This window comes from Gobius niger (genome assembly GCF_951799975.1).
Source record: "Gobius niger genome assembly, chromosome: 1".
Lineage (NCBI taxonomy): Eukaryota > Metazoa > Chordata > Actinopteri > Gobiiformes > Gobiidae > Gobius > Gobius niger.
Genome location: NC_136852.1, coordinates 38,800,912 through 38,825,783, shown reverse-complemented (window position 1 = coordinate 38,825,783; position 24,872 = coordinate 38,800,912). Strand labels below are relative to the sequence as shown.

General features: G+C 42.5%; 1 protein-coding gene across 1 annotated transcript; it reads left to right on the top strand.

Annotated features, from left to right (window-relative positions):
* Positions 1–998: 998 nt before the first annotated feature.
* On the top strand, positions 999–24,872 carry abcb9 (ATP-binding cassette, sub-family B (MDR/TAP), member 9). Its single transcript, XM_079567530.1, has 15 exons — positions 999–1,258; positions 4,439–4,513; positions 6,290–6,718; positions 8,107–8,332; positions 11,765–11,879; positions 12,265–12,395; positions 16,225–16,430; positions 19,549–19,746; positions 20,585–20,713; positions 21,100–21,291; positions 22,578–22,694; positions 22,804–22,860; positions 22,937–23,096; positions 24,072–24,208; positions 24,329–24,872. The coding sequence occupies exons 3-15, from the start codon at positions 6,290–6,292 to the stop codon at positions 24,695–24,697; spliced, it is 2,466 nt and encodes an 821-aa protein (XP_079423656.1). The 5' UTR covers positions 999–1,258; positions 4,439–4,513; the 3' UTR covers positions 24,698–24,872.

Genomic DNA, 24,872 nt, shown 5'->3' with positions numbered 1-24,872 from the left:
CAGCTCCTGCCTCCTTTTTTCTCATCACCAAGATCTACTTAAATCTGCAGAAATGCTTCAGAGTCTTCATTTATGACAGAAAATGCCAGTGTGTTCAACATATGGCCTGCATTTTAAATAAGCATAAGTTTATTATTCTAATCCTAAACTGTAAGAGGAGAGTCTGTTATTGTTGCTGTAGTGATGGGGCGTCGGTCTGGTGTGTGGGAGACGCAGAAATGTGTTCACAAACTTGTCAAATAGTTTTATTCCCAAACTCTTTCTAACAAACGCGAGACGCTGCGTGATCTGAGGCTCCTCTCTGTTCTCGGGGCTGAGATGTGTCTGCCTTGATTAGAGGCGCCTTTCTCCGCCCTCTGACGCCACCGCCTGGTCTCGTCTGGAATCGAGGCGAGGCGCACTTCATCTTAAACACACCTAATATTTCACTGAAGTTCACATGTTTTCTTAGTCCATTCTTTGAATTCTGACTTAGTTTTAGTCACATTAACTATTTTTAATTCAGCTCCAGTCTAATTTCAGTCACAAAAATATTATTTTTGACTCAAACTAGGCCGAAATAGGTGGATTAAAAATAGAAAACCCCTGTTCTTTCAATTTTATAAAAAAAAAAAAAAAAAAATGTATATGAAATAAAACGGTGGCAAAGATTTTAGTTCTTTCCTTTTGCATAAAATTGTTCTTATATTTAGTTTTTTGTTGTTTTTAACCTTGAAAAAGTATTATTTTTGTGGGCGGTCATTGTCCACTTCCGCATCGGCTAATGTACCAAGATCCCAGAAGAAGAAGAGCGCTCACGCTGTGGTCGCTGAAATATATACTTTCCTATTCCCCTCTTGACCTTGGTGAGTGTATCTGCGTGGCCTTTTCACTGGCTAAATCAACAATCAGATGAATAAAGTGTGTTTGTTTATTTGACGTGTGTTTGTTTATTTGACGTTATAAAGCTTTACAGCACGCGTGACTCCCCGTGACCGTAGACGATCTCCGATGCCGGGCTCAGCGTCTGTCAACAAACCTGCCAACACCAGCTCCGGCTTTTTACGAGCTTTTTACTCCTTTGAAACTGCCCGTGATGGCGTTACACTGCGACCGGCCTGTTTATCGCTTTATACTTTTAGAGAGGTGTTCAAACTGCAGTTAAATCGGACGGAGGAAAGCGCGAGGAGGATGCTGCACTGCTCCTGACGCAACGCTCCGGTAAGATTCCATAGGTTTACGTTTACCGCCGCGTCCAGGAAGATGTTACGACGTTTACGTATGCGTGTAATTAAGATCTATACAGCTCTAATATCGCATTCCCTGTGGTAGCGCAGTCGCACTTTCGTCACAATAACTTACCAATAACGATATGTAGGACTTCTTCAGGTTCATAAAGTTCAGTTTACCTCGTGTTTTGACAGTTTGTAATAAACGACTCCGTGTTAGAGCTGGACAGACTGGGTTTGGATAGTTCGTATTTTGTATCTCTTTTAGGGGAGAGCAGGTTGATTGAGACCATAGACATGTTGAGCCTTTCGACAAATTAGGTAATTTAGACATTTTATTTTCATGCAATATTTTCATCATTTCAAGTCATCATTGGCACTTCTCACACGCTTATATTTAAATATTTGTGAACTGGTCCAATGTTGGATGAATCAAAGGAGTCAAACATGAAAACACTTTCAAATTAACAGGGATTTTCGATTAAGATTCGATTTTTGTGACGCATTAACATTTCTGAAGAAAAAAGGTACACCCAATATACAATGAAATTCAATAAAATCATAATAATAAACCGTAGAGACAACAATCTGTCCTTTGTATGTGTTATAGAGGTATGTTGCTTTTTTATTGGTTAGGTCCTTTATTGAGTTCACTTAGTTCTTTATTTCAATTTAAAAGTACTTTGAAAATTGGTTTTGACTGGGAAAAATGTTGCTTTGTGAATTTTATGTTTTCCATATAAAATAAAAAGGCACAAAAAAAAGGATTCATTTTTTATTATTATTTTTGTGGTTGAAACGGATAATATTTCAACCACGTTCTGACCTTTGATCAATAGGCGCAGTTACGTCATGTCGTTGGTATTTTTTATGTACATATGTGCAATACTTGATAGAGATTCCATTTCATTTATTTTGTTACAAAGTTACATTATTATAACAAAAGCTCGTGAGGCATTTGGGGATTATGAGAAAAATAAATCAATAAAATGACATTAAAAAATGGCAAAAATAAATAATTAGACTTGGCATCCAGTATGGCGCCCCCATCTGGCGTGTAGTGACAACATTGCCAGGAAAATAACACAAAAAACTAGAAGACCTATTGAGGACATTTTTTTTTCTACCAAATAAAATAAAGCTTAAGGTAAAAACTAAAAATGAACATAGCACATTGTAAGAAATATTACCCCCAAAAAAGTCCTAATCTGCAGAAGAACAGGTAATCAGGAATTAACCTCTTAACCCCCACCTGCTCTCAGCACGTTTTCTCCAGTTTGGCTTTACCCAATTAAAAAAGAATCTTGAAAAAAGCGTGAAAATGGCGACAAAAACGTGCCGGGAAAGCGACAATAACACAATGAAAAAAAGCAAGAAATGTGGTGACAACGCGACAAAAAAGTTCTGATCTTGCCTGGCCAGCTAAATGCCCCTCCTTACCGTTCAAAAGAAGAATCGTCTGAACAGCCAATCATTTCCCGATTTGACCAATATCGGACTCAGAGGCGGGAGTTCATTGCATTCTTCATGACATTAAAGATGGCGGTGTGGCGACTGATGCACTGCTTTCTTCTGCTCTTTCGTCTGTTTTAACCTCTTAGCTCCCGCCTGAACTGAGAGCATTTCCTCCAGTTCAGCTTTACCCAAATCCTGTAGGCCAGTGTAACGCCTCATTTGAAAGCTAAGATCTACAAAACTCATCTAAATGGATCTTTTTCCTCACGTCATTTTTTTTTTTGGTATTCAAGTCATTTTTGTAACTTTTTTGTTTTTTTCACTTTTTGTCACATTTTTGTCATTTTTTGTCAATTTTTTGTCTTTTTTCATCATTTTTTTGGTCATTTTTTTGGTCATTTTTTGTCAATTTTTCGTCAATTTTTTGTCTTTTTTTTGTCATTTTTTTTTCTTCATTTTTTGTCAATTTTTCGTCATTTTTTTTGTCTTTTTTCGTCATTTTTTGTTGTCATTTTTTGTTGTCATTTTTTGTTGTCATTTTTTGTTGTCATTTTTTGTTGTCATTTTTTGTTGTCATTTTTTGTCCATTTTTTTTGTCATTTTTTTGTCATTTTTTTGTCATTTTTTGTTGTCATTTTTTGTTGTCATTTTTTGTCATTTTTTTTTGTCATCTTTTGTCTTTTTTTGTCATTTTTTGTAAAATTTTTGTCACATTTTCATCATTGTTTTCGTCTCAGTTCTGTCGCTATTTTCACACCTTTTTTTCCAGAAGGTTTTGGATTGGGGTAAAGCCAAACTGGAGAAAATGTGCTCGGTTCAGGTGGGAGTTAAGGGGTTAAACAATTTAGAAAGTATAAAATCGCTGAAACTGGAGCAAGAAATGTGATGAAGGATGTTTTTGAAAAGGCTTCCAGCCACTTGCTCATTGGGTCATATCCAGCCTTGCTCTAATTGGTTGATGCAGTCTGTCAATCACGTCCACCGGGAAATCGCTGAGATCACGCTCGCTCCCAGACATGTCTTTGAAAAATCTTTGGAAAACATGTAGTTTGGCAGGACAGGCCCGTTATGATCAGTTCTTGGAACAGGTTTCACCTTTCAAATGAGGCGTTACCCTGGCCTATAGGCTGTAAACTCCAGTCGAGAAGCTTGTAGATTTGGGTAAAGCCGAAATGGAGGAAAGGCGCTCAGTTACGGCGGTAAGACGTGAAACATATTAGGTTTATTTTTCTGTATAAAACCTCTGAAGAGATTCATTCAAATGATTTGCAGTGTTATTTTTCAACCTCTGGGGAAAATGCCTTTGAGCTGCTCGAACTGGTGATTCCAACATGTAAACTGAGAGATGATCAGAGTGCTCCGAGTTCAGAAACAGATGAAGGTGACAATGGCGCCCCCCGATGGAGAAGTGAAGCTGATGAGACAACTGTAACAAAACCACTGCATCATATAACATTATTTAACATGTTCTGAATTATATCTGCTAAGGAAACTTTCACATAGCGTTAGCATACTAGCTTACCGTTGTAGCATTAGCCACTTTCTTTATAGGAGTTAATTCAGGTGGAACGCCCTGAGTCCGTTTATCGTAATCACCTGGGAAAAATCTAAGTCAATTACATATACAGTATTACATTACAGTTCCACATGTTCCAGAATGTTTTCTGAGGCTAAACAATTGGAAATCCTCCTAAAATATCTGTAAATGGTTAAATCCTGTGCTTGAGTTCTATTGTTTTTACACAAACTTTGCACATTTGTATTTGTGTCTGCAGACTGTTGGTGAATTCTCTGCGTTTGACTCGTCTGGAGCAGCACCACCACTTTTTCCACCATTTTAATACTCTTGGGTAAATATTTTGGCTACTCTCCCTTTTTGACACACCCTTTTTCTTGTTTTTACAAATTACATCCAGATTTGAGAACGTCGGCACGATTATCTTCCTCTGTGTGTATTTTCAATTTTGGATTAGGATTTGTAAAGTTATAACCATCAAACCTTGTTTGTTGGCTGCAAATATAGGAAGTGGCGGAGGTGCTTGTCGGTGTTATTTCAGATAAAAAATGAATGAATGTACAAAGTATTTCAATATGATTGGAAAAGGAAAGTTACTTTTAATCATGTTTTCCTGTAAAAGCTTTGAATTTGAGAGCGCTTACAGCTTATTCTGAACCAAACACACACTACGACAATTTAGTTTATTACTTCTAAATCATTTCTTTCACAAAACCCCACCCCTGGAACGCTCATTGTCCAATTAGGCGGCCGCCTAAACAACACTGGGCTGTCACCATAACTAACTTCTTAACAATTAACAATTAAAAAAAAAGTTTAGAGTCTGTGAAGTCGTAGCTTTCAGATTTAAGTCAGACGTGCACTCGGCTCCTGTAGGTTTAGCTAGTGAAGTGAGCTAACTTATCAACAACGTTAAACTAGCATAAGAAGAGAACCTTTTCCAATTTCACATGAGCAATTCACTTAGAAACGACAAAATACATAAATAAATCTTGGAAAAGTGTACCTTGAATTAATCTCGCCCCCCCGTTATGAGAACCATTGTTTGTCTAGAGCAGGGGTCACCAACCTTATTTCAGCTGAGGGCTACTTTAAGAGCATTAAGTTGTTCGAGGGCTACCAGTTAAAAACAAATCCTAAAGACTTAAACGTACATTGTTCACTTATAGGATATTGCCCCCATATTACATTAAAATAGCTTTATTTTAAACTCATACTGAGTCACAAGAACCAAAATAACTGTAATTTTAAGAATTAGATTCAAGAAAATGAAGTGTTTTACACTTTAGAAAAAGTCCCAAGGGCTACTGGACATGCCCCAAAGGGCCCCTGGGTGCCCGCGGGCACCACGTTGGTGACCCCTGGTCTAGAGCATAGATATATATAAAGGCTAGATGTCTTAAGGCAGAGTTACTTCCAGTATAGCCGGCAGCCATCTTGCCACAGGGAAGCTTTCTGGCGAGCTCAAGTAAGTGAGTGATTAGCATGAACACAAATCCTCGTATCTTGCTGAAATCATGTTGAAATAAATATTTTCTTTTTGTTGTTCATATGTATGCAGTGTCATACCTACATCACTGAGGTTTATAACAAACCAAACCGTTTGAAAATCGGTAAAAAATTGAGCAGGTTATGGTTATTTAAAAGTACATGCACCATAAAACACAATGTTATGAGTGAGCGAGCTCCCTGTGGAAAGATGGCCGTCGCCCTCCATTGGCCAGCAGCGCGTACGAGACATCTAGCCTTTATATATATCTATGGTCTAGAGCTCGACAGACTCTTTCTTTTACAATACTCTGTATGGCAACACAACGGGGACAAATCTTCCGGGTGGTGAGTCAGTGGCATTGACCGTACGTCTACACAGCGCCGCCTGCTGTTCTGGAGTGTGCATTGTTAGGCTTTTCACATGGACACATGGACTTTGTAGTAAAAGTCATTAGTCCTTGGCACAAATACTAGTTGAGTAAAGTACCGATCCTCAACAGCTTTACTGAAGTACAGTACTGTAGAACATTTACGTTGTTCCTTTACACAGGAGTGATAGAGTAATGAGTAGAACTTGTCAGAAGTAGTTCTGTTTTTTGAGTGATATTTTTCTCCTGAGATGGATCCGCGGCTGTCCTTCTCCGGCTGTTTCCTGTTGGTGCTCCTGGACCTGGTTCTGTCGACGCTCCTCTTCTCCAAAGGCTTCGATGTGGCCGTGGTGAGGTCCTCGTGTTTGCACTTTGATGCTCAGCGCTCCGTGTCGGACGTGTGGGCGTGGGTGCTGCTCCGCTGTGGGCTGCTGATCGGAGGATGCGTCGGTGTGATGTGGAACAGACGGGACGGGCCCCGGAGAGTGGCCTCGTCTGTCAGCGCCGTGGTGCTGGTCGCCATGGTAAACACCACGTACGTCGTGGCGAAGGCGCTGCCGCTGTCGGAGGCGGCGCCTCTGACGGAGCAGCCCTGGGAGCTGAGCCTTTTCTGCTGGAGCTGTGCTGCGTCTGTGGGTGGAGTGCTGCTGTGGAGAGAGCTCGGGAACATCCACGACCAGGTGACACGCCGCAGAAAAACCTCTGTTTGAGGTCAGACGCTGCAGGGAACGGGGAGGAAGTGGAACATGGAGACATCAGTGTGAAACCCCTACTGTAGATTATTGACCAAAAAAAAAGATTTAAAGGTACCTGTGAAATTCCTAGATCAAGTGGAGATTGTTCAGTCAGAAGTACGGCTGCCGTTAAACGATACCAATCAAGTATCGGAAAAACGTTTAAAGGAATAGGCCACTGTTTTTACATACTGAGATATGTTCTTACCTGAGCTTTGACGAGTTCTTTAGGACCTGTCTGATCTTCACCCATGCCTTCAGTCACGTAAACACAGCGCAGACGGCGTTAGCATTTAGCCTCTCCCTCTCTCCTCTATAGCTCCAAAACAGGTCAAGATAGAAGCTACCAAGCTCTTCCACGTTTTCCCTATTTAAATATGGTTACGTGAAGTGTTCCACTACAAAGTATAATTACACAAAATTAAACAATGTGGATTTTCTAAGCGGATAAAAGGGGGGACTATATTGTAAGGCGTAATAATACCAGGAGTAGTTCGAAATCCGCGCAGTAATCTTCACTTTACTGTGCGGATGCCAAACTCCTCCTGGTATTATTACGCCTTACAATATAGTCCCCCCTTTTATCCGCTTAGAAAATCCACATTGTTTAATTTTGTGTAATTATACTTTGTAGTGTAACACTTCTCGTAACCATATTTAAATAGGGAAAACGTGGAAGAGCTTGGTAGCTTCTATCTTGACCTGTTTTGGAGCTATAGTGGAGAGGGGGAGAGGCTAAATGCTAACGCCGTCTGCGCTGTGTTTACGTGACTGAAGGCACGGGGGAAGACCAGACAGGTCCTAAAGAACTTGTCAAAGCTCAGGTAAGAACATATCTCAGTATGTAAAAACGGTGGCCTATTCCTTTAAGTACTACCGGTATCTAAAAACATAAAAGTATTGAAAGCAAGTACAGATCCAAGTTTGGATGCAGTTGGTCTAGGGACAGGATTAAAGGAAGTGACTTTTCAAATAGATATATATATATTTTTTGTCCAATTTCTTTTTTCCCATTTTTTATATATATATTTTTTTACACATGAACATTTTCTTAATTTTTTTCCGTGTTTTCCCAATTTCTCCCCCCATTTTTGCGATTTTTTATTATTAACATTGCCCCTATTTTCCCCAATATATTCCCCCCTATTTTTGAAAACAGTTTTTTGTTTTGTTTTTTGCTACATTTTCTCCTAATTTTCCCCCATTTTGTCCCACATGATTCCTCATTTTTCACACATTTCGTGACATTGGTGCGTTTGCAGACCTTCCACACACCCCAGTCCTATTCAGCGGGTTTGCACATTTGAATTCGTTGCCTTGTTTTCGTCCCACAGAGTTCTCACGCTCCCCCGTCGTCCGATGACAGGGAGCAGCTCCTTGACCAGGACCCGGCACAGGACGGGAGCGGATCTAAAGCCCAGGACCGGAGCTCCCCAGGGGCCGGAGAGGAGCCTGAGCAGACGAACTCGGGGGCCACACTGGGGCGGCTGCTGGGCTACTGCAGGAAGGACGCGTCGCTGCTGACTGTGGCCACGCTCTTCCTGCTCATCTCCGCCGTCTGTAAGAGACCGACCCAACACACAGCTAAATATCCAGACAGTCCTTCATTCCTCTGTTTACTAGTATGGGCTCAAATCTTTCCAAATTTGAAATGCATGGATTTTTGTTTGTTTTTTGTAGCATTGAAAATATTGTGTTAAGGTCAAACTTAAAACGGTGTTAAGTTTGACCTGCTTCTCCTCGTATAGACCGACTAACCCTTAACCCCTCAGCTGTTTCAGACCAGGGGTTCTCAAAACGTTCAGGCCGCGACCCCAAAATCATTTAAAGGGATATTTCAGGATTTTTGACATAGAGCCTCATTTCCTAGTTATCCAGAGTGTTGTTGATTTCTGGAGATTTTTTTTGGGTAATTCAAGCAGTTCTTATATTTGAAGAGTTACGTGGCGCTAGGCAAGGCTAGCGCATTTCTACGATGTCTCCACAGAGCACCTGAGGCAAATCACTTATAACACCAGACTAACCATATAAATGTTTGTGTCGATAGAATAATTTTAACCATTTTGCATTTAAAAGACCTTATATTTGAGCAGCATCAGCTTCGTGGTCGTATAAGCTACGCAGCGGCGGAGTGATCAGCTAGAAAATAGTCCCTCAAAATGCGATCATTCATGTGATGCAAGGTCAGTTATATTCATTTTTAAAGTCTGTATAGTCCCTTTAAGGTGCAAACATTTAAAATCTGATTTAATTATGTTAGTTTGGATTCTATATTTTTTTTTTTCATATTTGATATCTTGCCAACTCAATAGAATAATAGAACAGTTGGATTATAGAATGGGCTAGAATGGGTAGAAATACACAAATATTTACATACAATGGGAGGAAAAAGTGAATACACTGTTTGGAATTTCTTACATTTCTGCCTAAATTGGCCATACAATGTGGTCTGATCTTTATTAAAATCACAAGAACGAGTAAACAGTGTCTGCTTAAACCATAGATATAAGAGATTGATGATTATCTATTCAGCCCCATTCATTGTAATGGTCCAGAGTGGTCTATGAGATTAACTTGGTTGCTCAATCTCCTCTGGCGGCCTCGCTCTGGAGCTCTGAAAAGGCTTCATTTCCTTTAGTGCTGATGTACAATAACCAGCATGGTTAAAAATATGTCACCGAGCCCAGCATTGTCTCATGGGTCATAGCCCTTTTTAGAAAAAGAAAAACTCTGTGCCAGGCTTTTAAGCAGTGCTAGGGAAGCTCAAAGTGCTCATAAGAACGCTGTTTACCAAGTGTCTTTTGGAGTCATCCCTGGCCACAAGGGGGTGGTATGACAGCAATGTCATGAGGACCAAAGATGGGGGTTGATTGGGGGGTGGCGGTGTACTTCCGCACCAAACGATCACCCCTCGCAGCCAAATTGACCTCTGCAGCGGCTCTATATGATGCGTGTTTTAAATAGCGTTACAAAAAAAAAAATAGAATTATGAAACACAGAATTTTTGTTCTGAGGAAACAAAACAGCCCCACCTCATGATTCTCCTGCTCTTACTTCACAGTGGGGATAAAGTTTTGATGTTGCTGCTGTTCAATTTTTCCTCCACACATGATGTTGTGTGTTCCGTCCAAACAATTCAACTTTGGGTTTATCAATCCACAGAATATACAGCAGTGGCTTCCTCTGTGGCGTTCTTCCATTCTTGTAATCTTGTTTTACACATTGTAAAACATATGTAAAACATATCAATGTTTTGCGTAACTATGGATCATGTGTCCGCACTTGTGTCCTTAACTCATTGACTGCCAGCCATTTTCAAATCAGAGAGCTCCCCACTGCCAGAGGTTTTTCAGGATTTTGACTGTTTTTTCAAGACCCACAGAAAATGTAGGTCTAGGTCTATTAGACTGTCTTCTTTCATCTAAAAAAAGTTTGTTTGTACCTCTTTCCATTCTCCAGTTATCGTCCGTAGAAAATAGGTGAAATCACCCAAAAAGCTGTTTTCTGACCAAAAAGCTGAGAAAACGAAAGAGCAATGCTGCCACCTAGTGACTCAATAGGTGGCGGCATTAGGCAGCACAACTAAGTTTTTAACACCAGACATGCTTTGCTGCAGCTGTTCCCATTGACAAACCTAATTGACGTCTATAGACGTCATTGGCAGTCAACGTTCGGATTTCAATTGACATCTATAGACGTCATTGGCAGTCAATGGGCTAATATATATATTATAATATATTGAATGAATGAAGGAAGGAAGGAAGGAAGGAAGGAAGGAAGGAAGGAAGGAAGGAAGGAAGGAAGGAAGGAAGGAAGGAAGGAATGTAGATGTGTCAAGAGAGATGTTGGGATATGCCAGAGATTTCTGTAAGTCTTTAGCTGACACTCTAGGGTTCTTTTTTACTTCATTAAGTATTCTGCGCTTTTACTTGAATTACAGCCTTAATTCTGTGGAAGGAAGCATGAACTACTCTAAAATCTCTTGGTAGACGTTACACTGACTCTGGACTTAAAAAAGCACAGTGGACCAACACCAGCAGAAGACATGGCTCCCCAAATCATCAAAGACTGTGGAAACTTCACACTGGACTTCAAGCCTATTGGATTGTGTGCTTCTCCTTGCTTCCTCCAGACTCTGGGATCTTGGTTTCCAAATGAGATGCGAAATTTGCTCTCATCAGAAAAGAGAACTGTGGACCACTGAGCAACAGACCAGGTCTTTCTTTCTTTAGCCCTACGTAAGGCACTTCTGACATTATTTGTAGTTCAGGGGCGGCTTAACAAGAGGAATCTGACATTTGAAGCCCATGTCCAGGATCCATCTGTGTGTGGAGGCTCTTGATGCTCTGACCTCAGCCTCAGTCACTCCTTGTGAAGGTCCCCCATACTTTTGAATGGCCTTTTCCTGACCTGTCTGCCTCTCCAGACTGTGGTCATCACTGGTCACTTTTCGCTTCCTCTTAACTGTCTATTAATGTGCTTTGATACAGCACTTTGAGAACATCCAACTTCCTTTCCTATGACCTTTGGAGGCTTTTGTCAATTATTTTTTTCTGCACTGTCAGGTCAGCAGTCGCCCCATGATGGTGAATTCTACTGAACCACTGAGAGACCATTTAAAGTCTCAGGGACCCTTTGCAGGTGTTTTGGATTTATTATCTGATGAAAGGGAGACACCTTGAGCCTACAATATAGTCCCTTTTCACAATATTATATTTTTATGAGATTTAGATTCTTATTATTTTTAAACAATGGCTTGACATATGTCACTTTGCATGCAATGAGTCTATATTATATATTATTTTCACATTTTAAGTTGAATTACAGAAATAATCTGCCCGTATCCTCGGTTTTGTGTTGAGAATCAGGTCGGGTTTGCTGCGTCATTGGGACCGTGGTTGTCCTGATCTTCCTGTTCCAGTCTGTTTAAGCCCTTGTTTAGTCCTGTTTTTGGGTGTGTCTGGTTTCACCTCTTTTTTCCCGTGTCTCCAGGTGAGGCCTTTATCCCGCACTTTTACGGTGTGGCCATCGACAGCATCGTGGTTCACCAGAGCATGGAGCACTTAGCCCAACCGGTGCTCAAACTGGCCGCCCTCGCCCTCGCCAGGTCTGTGCCACATTTGATCTTACGGAGGGCGACGAGTGACTAAACTGGAAATAATCAAAAAATGATGACAATGAAGCAGTTCCATGCGAAAGTTTAGGGCAAATAAACACAATTTGGCAACTGATTTGGGGATGAAAAAGTCTATATCGTCTTTCTTTGGACAATAATTCACGAAAACAATGTACAGTTATATTTTAAGAGCAAGAAATCGAACTCGGAGATATCAATATGAAACTTCTGCTATAAATTACCATAAATATGAGAAAAAATGTATTACAAGTCCTCCGTCATTTTATATTTTCATATAAAAATGGGGGGAAAGGAGTTTTGTGTGTAAACATTGCAGGACGTCTGCTCCTGTCACTAACAATAGTTTTTGTCACAGTTCGTTGGCGATGGGAGTGAGGGGCGGAGTCTTCACGCTCATCTTTGCCCGCCTGAATCTCCGTCTGAGGAACCACCTGTTCACCACCTTAATGAGGCAGGAGATCGGCTTCTACGATGAGAACCACACAGGTCTGTGCTCCTAAACGTGTCTCAAACAACAAACACACGGGACCTCGACATGTGCCAGTTTTAGTCCTTTCCTCATTTATTTCCAGTTTAGCCACGTCATGATCCTGACTTTGGAGTTTTTATATCTTGTTTTGGGACAAATTGTCGGAAAAACAAACAAATTCCTGACCTGATTTTTGAATTTGGATTGTTTTAGTCAAATATTGTTATAGCAATATTCAACACAGTTCTCCAATATTGCAATACTAAACTTTGTCTCTAATTTGTACTTCATTTGGGGTACAAATTCTGCATTTTATGGCTATTATTAACTATTTTAATATCATGGACTTTTCAGAGTTTGTCAGCTTGGTCACTGTATTTTTTTCCTGTAGCCGTTAGCATTAGCCTGTTCACTGTGTTTTTCCTCTAGCCGTTAGCATTAGCCTGTTCACTGTGTTTTTCCTATAGCTGTTAGCATTAGCCTGTTCACTGTGTTTTCCCTATAGCCGTTAGCATTAGCCTGTTCACTGTGTTTTTCCTATTGCTGTTAACATTAGCATGTCCAATATATATTTCCTATAGCTCTTAGCATGATCCTGTTCACTGTATTTTCCGCTGTAGCCGTTAGCAGTCTGTTGTATTTTTAATATAGCTGTTAGCATTAACCAGTTCCATGTATTATTCCCTATACAGTACATGTGTTTCCAGTGACATCACACATAGGCTCAATCCGAAACCATCAAATTGTAGCCTCTAAGCACTAACACTAGCAACTAACTCCTTAACCTTTCATGGGGTCAACTGTTAGATCTGTGCAGTTAGGGAACTAGACCTTCAGCAGCATTTGAACAATCCGTCCGTCCTTAAACAGGGGAAAGGGAAGTGACATCACCAACAGCTGCTTTTCTTCTTCTTTAAAGTTATTGGTGGAGTGCAAGCCAAACAAAAGTGCATGTCGCCCCCTAGTGTCCAACAACAACATAGTGTCCAAACAAAGACATTTAAGGAGAAAAATAAATCCAAATGATCCATACATTTCCCTTTAGTGTTATTTTATTTCAACAGCTGTTTCTTAAAGCTACATTATGCAAATGATCCATGTGGCTTAAGTTTCTACTAAATGAAAACAAAAGCATTTAATCTGTTTCCTGAGTTTCCTCTTTAACTCTGACATGTGACTGAGCTGTGGGGACGACAACATGGATTTATCACTTTTATAAAGTTTGGCTTGTGCAGAATCTTAATTTTTAATTATTATTATTTGTATTATTAAATGTGCTCCTGTCAATCAACAGTGGTTGCGCATGAATCACTCAAGGGTGGGGGCGGGGGGATTTGGCGCAGTGGCTTGTGGGATGGCACATAGCTCCTAATCACCGGTTAGTTAGCATCAGAGGTCCCTATGCTAAAGTGGCTATGATAGTTAGCATCAAGGCTCCTTTTCCTAACTACTTCCTAACTGACTTACCAATTCGGAGGCAACTTGCCATGGCGGACGCTGACGCACATCCGGTTTGGCGTAAGAGCTCTTAGCAATCTGCCCGTTTCGGAAGCAGCCATAGTCTCGGTGGCCATTTTGAATACCGAAATAGAATTATGCAGTATTACAACATGTAACAATATCTCCACTCAGGATGAAAATGAAAGACATCTGATTGACAGTGGCATTTTTATGTACTTGTAATCATAAAAACAAAACAGTAAAAACACACGTTTATGTGAAATAAGCAGCAAATGTGGCTCAGACGTAGCAGCTCTGTCTGTCGAGCTACAGCAGGATTTACTAAAGATCTGCTTCACTCTGAAGACTAAAGGAACACATCAAAGAGAAACTCTGTGATTTTTACAGTTTGTCATGTCAACAGAGTCTCAGTCTGAGTCAGTGCTCAAGATGTTAGCATGCTACCGGTTAGCAACTGTCAATCAACTGTCAATGGCTTCAACACGATAAACGCATGTGTGGCTCACATTTATGACACTGAGGAAATACTTCAGGAACAGCTCAGCTCTGACCTCTGTCACATGTTGTATTCAAGGCCAGATGTTTGTGGTTCAGGGCTTCCTCTTGGAGAGGTCAGAACTGAGCTGTTGAAGCTAAATGCTAACCGGTAGCATGCTAGCGTCTTGAGCATCTTAAACACTGACTCACTGGTTCCTTCACATAAACGTGGGTCTCTGTTTTAACAGTTATATTCTTGAGTAATGATTACAAGTACATACAAATGCCACTGTCTATCAGTTGTCTTTTATTTTCATCCTGAGTAGAGATATTGTTACACTTGAGTACTGCACAGTTCTACTGTGGTATTCAAAATGGCCGCCAGAACAACAAAGGTCACATGACTGAAAAGCACTGTCTAGCTGTTAGCATTAGCCTGTTCAATGTATTTTTTCTATAGCAGTTAGCATTAGCTTGAAACATCGCAAATTTTGAGATCCAGCTGTTGGCTACATTTAGGTTTCTGCGGATAGATGATGTGGATTGGTCCAGCCGCTAAAGATATAAACCATATACAGTGGGAGGAAAATGTATGTGAACATTTCTGCCTAAATTGGTCATAAAATATGGTCTGAGCTTCTTCAAAATCATAAGAATGAATAAACAGTGTCTTTGTGTTTTTAATGGCCATAACATTCACAGGACAGGGAGGAAAAAGTAAATGATCCCCTGGAAACTCACTGAACTGCAGCAGTTTTGTAAAGAGGAATGGTCCAAGATTCCTCCTGATCGTTGTGAGCATCTACTCTGCAACAACAGAAAAGCAGTTGTTGCTGCAAAAGAAGGATCAGCTGATGTTTAATACACGGATTCCATTTGTCCTCCACACATGACGTTTAGTGTTTCTTCCAAACAATTCAACTTTGGGTTCATCAGTCCACAGAATAATTTGCCAGTAGAGCATCCAAGACACTCTTTATTCATTCTTATGATTTTGATGAAGATCAGACCACATTTTATGACCAATTTAGGCAGAAATGTGAGAAATTCAAAAGCGTTCACACACATTTTCCTCCCACTGTATAAACCACATAAACAAGTCCAAAATTCAGCATTTTGACTGTTTGAAAATGAGGGGGAAAATGAGGGAAGAATTTGGAAAAATGCGGAAAAAAATTGTAAGAAATTATAAAAGATTGAGAAAAAATAATATGAGAATTTTTGTTGTAAAAATTAAGATTAAAAATAAAAAATGTTGACAGTTTGTTGTGTCATGTGGATAGGTCCAGCCATTACAGAGATATTAACCATAAACCAAGCCCATAAAATACTGCATTTTGACCGTTACCTTAGTTACCACAATGGAATTCTGAGCTGCACCAACTCCATTTTAAAGCAGTACTAAGTAACGTGTTTACCTTAATAAATCTGTTTCGTAGTCGCTGTGGGGGTAATACAAGTGTTTATGGGATGATTGGAGGGTCTTTCATCTCCCCCTGGTGTCTCTGGACAGAAAACCATGTTTGCAACTTGACTGCCACCAGTGCGGAGAAAGCAATACACACTAATGGAATCACGAAGAAGAAGCTAACATGCTAACGGGCAAAGCTAACTGCGGGCTAGCGTCACTTTAAACAGTATTTACAGCCAAGTTTGAGTGAAAAAAAATATTTCCATTGTATAATTGGATGCACAGTAACCCTCTCTCCCTTCACCTTTCCTGTCAGCGTAGTATTTACTCTCCAAGACAATTAATAAGTAAAAAAATCGTAACTTGCTACTACACCTGCAGTTGCGCTTATGGCCTCTAGAGGGAAGAGTTACTTAGTACTGCTTTAAATGATAGCCTGTTTACAATGCTGTGACGTTTCTGTAGGTGACCTGTATGTGGTCCTGTGCCCCCTGTAGGTGACCTGCTGTCCCGCCTGTCCGCCGACACCACACAGGTCAGCGATCTCGTGTCTCAGAACGTGAACATCCTGCTGCGGAGTGTGGTCAAAGCCGTGGGTTTCTCCATCTTCATGTTCTCCATCAGCGCCAAACTCACCGTCGTCACACTCATGGGCCTCCCCTTCATCGGGCTGGTGTCACAGCTCTACGGAGACTACTACAAGGTAAACACTACATGGAGTTGCCTTACAGCTCATTGAGAGAGGCCAGTAATCAGTCATTACAGTTGTCTAACCTGCTGGGCACAATGGCATGGATTAGTCCCACTGAAGTCAGGTGGACACTGTACGATTCTATCTGGGACTAATGATCACTTGTTGTGAGGAGAATCTTAAGTTGTGGCTCAGAGACACAGGTCAGAGGTCGTACAGTGAGACAGGGACAAAGATTACAAATAGAATGAGCTGCGACAACATTTAAACTCAATAAACAGATCGGCGCCATTGTTAAATCGAGTTTTTATCACCTTCGTCTTTTAGCCAAAGTGAAACCTTTTTTAAAGCAGTACTAAGTAACGTGTTTGCCTTAATAAATCCTTTCCGTAGTCCCTGTGGGGGAAATACAAGTGTTTATGGGATGATTGGAGGGTCTTTCATCTCCCCCTGGTGTCTCTGGACAGAAAACCATGTTTGCAACTTGACTGCCACCGGTGCGGAGAAAGCAATACACACTAATGGAATCACGAAGAAGAAGCTAACATGCTAGCGGGCAAAGCTAGCTGCGGGCTAGCGTCACTTTAAACATTGTTTACAGCCAAGTTTGAGTGAATAAAAGTATTTCCATTGTATAATTGGATGCACAGTAACCCTCTCCCCCTTCGCCTTTCCTGTCAGCGTAGTATTTACTCTCCAAGACAATTAATAAGTTAAAAAAATCTACTACACCTGCAGTTGCGCTTATGGCCTCTAGGGGGAAGAGTTACTTAGTACTGCTTTAAGTTTGAAAAACTTTGAACAAATCATGCACGCTTTTATCTCCACTCGCCTGGACGACTGCAATGCGCTGTATACAGGAATCAGCCAAAATGCTCTTTACCGCTTGCAGTTAGTCCAGAACTCCGCGGCTTTTAACAGGAACCAAAAAATATGAACATATTTCACCAATTCTTGCTTCTTTGCACTGGCTTCCTGTTCATTTTAGAATTGATTTTAAAGAGTAACTAAACACCAAATCCACTTTTTTTTGCTGATAAACGGTCTAAATGGTTGTTGAATAGAGTTAGCTACATGTCCCAGTCAATATGTTGACATTTGGGGCAAACTTGTTCAAAATCTCACTTTAGTGTCTAAAACCGCATGGTTAACGCCCCCTACTGGTTTCACGCAGCAACTACATTTGATATTTTGCGGTTGGAGGAGAGTGTGTCCACGGCGTCCACAAAACGTCATCAGTTCTGCCTCTGTGCCTCTGTGGCCCCACCCACACACGCCTCCGTCACGTAGCAACCAGGACACGCGTCGCGCAGTCAAACCAGTAGATGGCGCCCCTGCGATGCTCACACTTCAGCTGAGGTGGTGTAGAGGAATAAATCCCTACTGTGCGATGCTCTCTCTCTGTTCGCAGTCACTGACAGCGAGCGAGTAGATCTTTTTTTTTTTTTCGTAGGATAGTTGCTACTAGTGATGCGCGGGTTGCGGGTTCCACCGTCGTCTTTACAGCAGGTTTTTGGCGTAAATATACGTCGGATTTTCATAAAACAAGCAGCGTTTTGCAGCTTGTGATCCAGAGAACGCTTTTGTGCAGCTCATGTCTCCTATTTTCAACCGTATGTGCGACTGTGTGTGACTTCGGTTAGGCCGACCTGTGCTCTCTTCCTCTCTCCCTCTTGCCCAGCGCTCTTCAGAGGGAGAGAGAGAGAGAGCGCGCGCGATGACACGCCGGTGCTGTTCATACGGATCATATTTGTGACGCGTAATATTTAATGGTTGCGGGTGCGGGGCGGGGCGGGTTGTAAAAATAGAACAACGTTGCGGGGCGGGCTGGGTCGGGTTAGAACCTGCTCCAAATGCGGGACCCGCGGGTTGAAAAAAACCCCTGACCCGCATCACTAGTTGCTACATCAAGCAATCACAAGTCATGAGAGTGCACCAACTCTCCTACGACAAAATAAACCGTGCGCACAGTCATGACAGCGGTAACAGCAGTCTGTCAGTCCTGTCAGATCTAGGGGCTTGGTCTGAGACTGTCAACAGAGCAGACCCCGCCCACACACTCACCCCCCTCGTCTCCCCCAAAGCCTCCGAGACCACCCCTTTCTCAGCACTTTTTGACTTGTGTTTGTGGGTGGGGAAAGGCTCTGCCACGCCCGTTGAGTTGCACTTTAAGGTTTTATTGTTTGTTTTTAGAGCTTTGAATGGACTGGCCCCTCACTACCTCACAGACCTCATCCACATTTACTCTCCAGCGCGCACTGAGGTCTGAGGGCCAGCTCCAGCTTGTGGTTCCTAAGACGAGCCAGAGGGGGCAGAGCGTTCTAAGCTGTGGAACGCTCTGCCCCCCACGTCCGAACGGCCCCCACCCTGGAGTGTTTTAAATCTCGTCTTAAAACCCACTTTTATTCTCGGGCTTTTAACACCGCATGAGATGTGTAGTCCCCTGTGTCTTTTCTTTTCTTTTATTGTTTTAATTTTCTTTTATTGTTTTAGCAATTTTATTAAACTTCTTTTATTATTGCATCTTATTTATGTTTTAAACTATTTTATCGTTTTAGCTGAATGTATAGTTTGGTTTCACTTGATTTTATTATATTTATTATTTTTTTTATTCCTATATTGCCGATTTTTTTGTGCAGCACTTTGGAAACACTTGTTTATAAAATGTGCAGTATTAATAAAGTGGATTGGATTGGATTGGACAACATCAGGCAGTGTCTGATATTTTGGAACAGCCTCAGAGCCTCCTCTCACTGCAGCGATGATCTCTGTCAAGAGTCATCAATAAAATACAACATCTGCACCGCCAGAGTCAGAACAACAGAGGCCAGGTATGAGGGGAAAGCATTTAACTTTTTCTGCTCTTTATTGTGAAATCTATTGTGGAATCCTACTAGCAATCCCCACTGGCCTCGGCTAAACGTACACCCTGTCCCAAACCTGAACTCGCTGCAACAAACTTTGTGTCGGCTCACGATTACACAACACCCAATCTAAATCTAAAAAAAAAATGTTAAGTCTGGTTTAGACACTTTACTTTTGGTGTTTTTGTTCCTGTGCCATAAAATCGATATATTATCACAGCCCTTTTCTATTTCTTTAACACCTCTCATCCTCTCTGCCCCTGCAGAAACTGACCAAAGCGGTGCAGGAGACGCTGGCGGAGGCGAACCGTGTGGCAGAGGAGACGCTGTCCTCCATGAGGACCGTCCGCAGCTTCGCCAACGAGAGCGGGGAGGCGGAGTCTTACGGCGAGAAACTGCTGCAGATGTTCACACTCAACAAGAAGCAGGCCCTGGCCTACGCCGCGTACATGTGGTGCAGCAGTGTACGTATGACATCACCACATGCATTCACAGTTATTGTGCAAATGTTTTTTTCTCAGATTTTCTAAACTGTCAACTCAAATGAGAGTCAGCATAATTTTCAAGTCTTTAACTGCTTGAAGATCATTTGAATGTGGCACAACAGCATTTCAAAACATTTTTATAGACTGTAAAGAACTGAAAATGGTCATTTGCTGAATTTGTAGCATTAGGAGGTCATATTTACTGAAATTAAAAGCTATGTCAATGAAAAAAATCTTAACATGTCAAGTTATATTTTGACATAGGACCATAGGCTTCAAAATTATTGCATCCATTAAACTTGTGAGTTTTTGGACAGTTTCTGCTTGGATTTGTTTGCAGGATGTTAGAATAGCCTCCCAGAGCTGCTGTTTGGATGAAAACTGCCTCCTATCCTCGTAGAAGTTTTGCTTGAGGCTCCAAAGGTTCTCAATAGGGTTGAGGTCAGGGGAGGAGGGGGTCCACATCATGAGTTTCTCTCCTTTTATGCCCATAGCAGCCAGTGATGCAGAGGTTTTCTTTACAGCAGGACATGGTGCGTTGTCATGCATGAAGATGATCTTGTTCAGGAAAGCACGGCTCTTCTTTTTGTAGCATAGAAGACAGTGGTCAGTCAGAAACACATATTTTTCAGAGGTCAGAGCAGGTTATTAGCTAAGGGCTAGCCTTCTGGTCTGTAAATGAACACAAAACGCTAAAATAACACAGTGCAAATGATTGATGTGTGTCGTGGCTGGTGCTCAATGGCGCCGTCGCAGATGTTCCTTCCTTGCTGTGGTCCGGTGCTGTGGGAGGGCGTCTGACTGTCTTTGTGTGCAGTTCTCGGAGGTGGCGCTGGAGGTGTCAGTGCTGTACTACGGCGGGCACCTGGTGGTCTCCGGGCAGATCACGTCCGGCGCCCTCATCGCCTTCTTCATCTACATGCTGCAACTCGGGGAGTGTCTGGAGGTGAGCGCCGCCTGGCACAGACCGGCTTAGTCTTAGTATTAATGACCAAGTAAAAAAAACAGGGTTAGCTTCGTGAACACCGCTCAAAATCTACGATGGACGACCTGAGGAGCTGCAGTCTGAAGGTTTGACCGTGGCCTTCACCGTCTCCTGACCTGAATATCAAAGAAGATCTGTAGAGAACTAGCACTAAAGCTGTGGTACTTACCATATTTTGAGTCTACGAGGCATTTATTCTGCATTAACGTTATTTTGAAAATGTAAATGATGGAATTAAAACCTGATTTTCTTGGGAAATGTTCTCTGTCATCTGTGCTAGCCTTTTGGAGATCGTTTCATCTGCCTCTTGCTTTGTTGTTCATGTTAATAGACGTTTTGATCTGCAGAGCGCGGCGTCGGTCTACACGGGGCTGATGCAGGGAGTGGGAGCGGCTGAGAAGGTCTTCGAGTACCTGGACCGAGAGCCTCTTCATTCTTCTGCAGAGGGTCAGGAGGAGCCGGAGAGCTGCTCTGGGCTGGTGGAGTTCAGGGATGTCACGTTCGCATATCCAACCCGACCGCAGACACACGTGCTGAAGGTAACGGCGCCATTTTTAACCCACGTGAGGATTGAGAGCCACATCTGGGCTCTTTCTCCTTTTATTCTACAGCGGTTCATACCCGAACCTTGGATCTGAACTTTGGACCCGGCCGTGAATAAAATAATAAAAATAAAGTATCTCAGGGACTGAGTCGGGGCAAAGCTCTCGATTTACCGATCGATCTACGTTCCCGCCCTCACCTATGGTCATGAGATTTGGGTCATGACCGAAAGGACAAGATCGCGAATACAAGCGGCCGAAATGAGTGCACTTCGCAGGGTGGCTGCTGGGCGCATGTCAAATTGGAAGGAGGCCCAGACCCAGGACACGCTGGTGGAACTATGTCTCTGAGCTGAGCTGGCCTCCAGAAGAAAATGGATGGATGGATGGATGGATGGATAGATGGAGGGTTAGGCCAATTTTTAGGCCAAAGTAAAACATGAATTTATCATATATGGCGTAAATGGGTGTCTGCTTAGACATTTGAAAGACGCTGACAGTATTTTCACATTTCTAGAGTGCTATAACAGGCATTATTATCTCTGATTTGTGTAATAATAGTTCTGAAAATCATCTCCGGGGACAGAGGTTCTATCATGGAGGACCTGTTTGGCCCCCGGGCCTGACTTTTCTTACCCCTGCCATAGCGTGTGAATGCAGAAAGCATGTTGATGAACGAATGCACAAAATAGACACTTCTGCCAGTGTCTATTGTGGTGTGATCTGTTTTATTATTTATTACTAAAAGGTTACTACAGCCTGTCAGCCTTTATCCCAATTTCCAACACTTCTCAATAATAATAATCCTCTCTCAGACACGGGGAGAACATGTAAACTCCACACAGAAATACCCCGTCCATTTGGGAATCAAACCCGGGACCTTCTAGCTGTGAAGCACGAGCACTAACCATGGTACTACAGTGCTCTGCAGCGTCTGAATAAACCACTTCAATATAAATGTTTATGGTGAAAAGTGGCTAACATTAGCTGTTAAATGATCAATAGCGCCCCCCTCAGGCAAACAGGTAATAATGCAAGTCGTTTTCTTCATTCATGTAAAGTCCAAGTTAAATCAAAGCATATGAAAATGTCTCTGAATCTGTTGGCTGTGTATTACAGAAATGTACTTATAGTACATGTAACAGTTACTCACTGGTTTCTCCAGGCTGTCGAGGAGAAAGTGGCTTGAACAGATTGTAGTGACCCAGGCGCCTGAGGGCAGCTCTGTCTGTCCAGTTTCTAAATGCTGAAGAATGTCACGGTGATAATGTGTTGTTCCTCAGGGCGTGTCGTTCACGCTGCAGCCCGGGCAGGTCACCGCGCTGGTGGGGCCCTCTGGTGGCGGGAAGAGCTCCTGCGTCAGTCTGCTGGAGGACTTCTACCCCCCTCTGAGCGGACAGGTCTGACCAGCGCCTTTGCCGTATCTCTGATTGTATATGAACGTAATGATGTTGTTCTCCCACACGGACAAAGCACTGACCTTCCTGAAGTCTCTGACCTTCTGTCCAGGTTCTTCTGGACGGACGCCCGGTCCACAGTCTGAGACACCAGTACCTGCACTCTCAGGTCTGTCCTGCAGGCGCACGCTCCGTCAGCGGCTCAGAGCGTGGCTCAGAGGTAAAGCCTGTTGTTTCTCCTGCAGGTGGCGCTGGTGGGTCAGGAGCCGGTGCTGTTCGCTCGTTCTGTGGAGGAGAACATCACGTACGGTGTAAGCAAGCCAGCAGAGGGCGCTATGGAGCGAGCAGCAAGAGAGGCCAACGCCCACGAGTTCATCTGTGGACTGCAGCAGGGCTACAAGACCAGTATGAGTTTATATATCTACTCATACATATACAGTATATTCATATCTACTCATACACATATATATACATATATACATATATATATATATATATATATATATATATATATATATATATATATATATACGAATATACATATACTCATACAGCCAGCCAGGTTTCTTCTGAATGCTACATTTTCCACGATCTCCAAGGTCAGCTCCAGCTCAGGATGGACACCTGAACATTGTACGTTTGTACAATGACAATAAAGCACTTACTTACTTTTTACTTTACTTTTTTTGACCAAGTTCCCTGAAGCTCACACATCCCCAAAACATGAGTGATCCACCTCCATGTGTCACTGTAGGATTGGTGCACTGTTCATCAGTTTATGGTTATGGCCAAAAAGTTCCATTTTGATTTCATCATTCCAAAGGACATTGTCTCAGAATTGTTGAGGCTTGTCTCTGTGCTGTTTGGCATATTGTAAGTGGATATTTTGTGGCATTTGCAAAGTAATGGCTTTGTTCTGACGACTTGGCCATGCAGCACATTGAATCTTGAAACTGCTAAACATCTTTTTTCAGGGAACCCTATGTTTCAGATGAATTTATTTGTGGGTTTTTGTTTACATCACAAACACTTTTCATGGCAGTGGAAATTTTTGTTGATCGACCTGCCCATGGTCTGGTTTCAACAGAATCCCTAATTTTCACTTCTTAATTAGAATTTGCACGCTGCTGACTGGCATTCTAAGTGCCCGGATATCTTTTTTTAAATCCTTTTCCTGTTTTATACAGTTCAACTACCTTTTCCTGCCTTTACTTTAAAAATAACTTTGAGTCATGAGGAGAGCAATATATGGTCAAAGTCATTTTCTTTGAGAAATGGCCAAAAAAACAAAACATCCACCAGGGTGTGTAATTATTGGCACAACTGCATATAGATTTACATCCATACATATATACTGTGTTTCTGCATGGTCGTCTGCAGGTGTGGGGGAGAAGGGCGCTCAGCTCTCTGGAGGACAGAAGCAGCGAGTGGCCATCGCTCGAGCTCTGGTCAGGAACCCTCGGGTGCTCATCCTGGACGAGGCCACCAGCGCTTTGGACGCTCACAGTGAACACAGCGTACGATACTCTTCATCCCTTTGCTCCTCTGACTGAACATGAGGCCGTTCTCACGTTCTCCTCACGTTCTCCTCACGTTCTCCTCACGTTCTCCTCACCTTCTCCTCACGTTCTCCTCAGGTGCAGCAGGCTCTGAACTCGGCGATGGCGGACAGGACGGTGTTGGTGGTCGCTCATCGCCTCAGCTCTGTGGAGAACGCCGACCGCATTGTGGTCATTGACCAGGGGGCCGTGGCCGAGCAGGGGACGCACGGCGAGCTCATGGAGCGCCGCGGGCTCTACCACAGACTGGTGCAGAGGCAGGTGCAGGCTGCAGACCAGGCGTCCAACCCGCAAACGGACCGTGGAGAGGCAGAGGGCCAGGCAAGGCCGGAGGAGGCCGTTGGGGGGGCCAGGCCGGAGGAGGGCGGGGGGGCCAGGCCGGAGGAGGGCAGGACCAGGCGGCGGACAAGGAGCAGTGACAGCACAGAGTCCTCGCCGCGATTCTGAGCTTTACTTAAAGGGACCTATATTTATTCTCTTGTCGTGGAACATAATTAGTTTTCTCTTCCTTCAGTTTATTGTAAAGGCAGACATTAGTGGAAAGAACACATCTAATTGTAGCTAATTAGAAAACATCAATTTTCAGAACTTGCAGGTTGGTTTTCTAGCATTTCTGTGACAA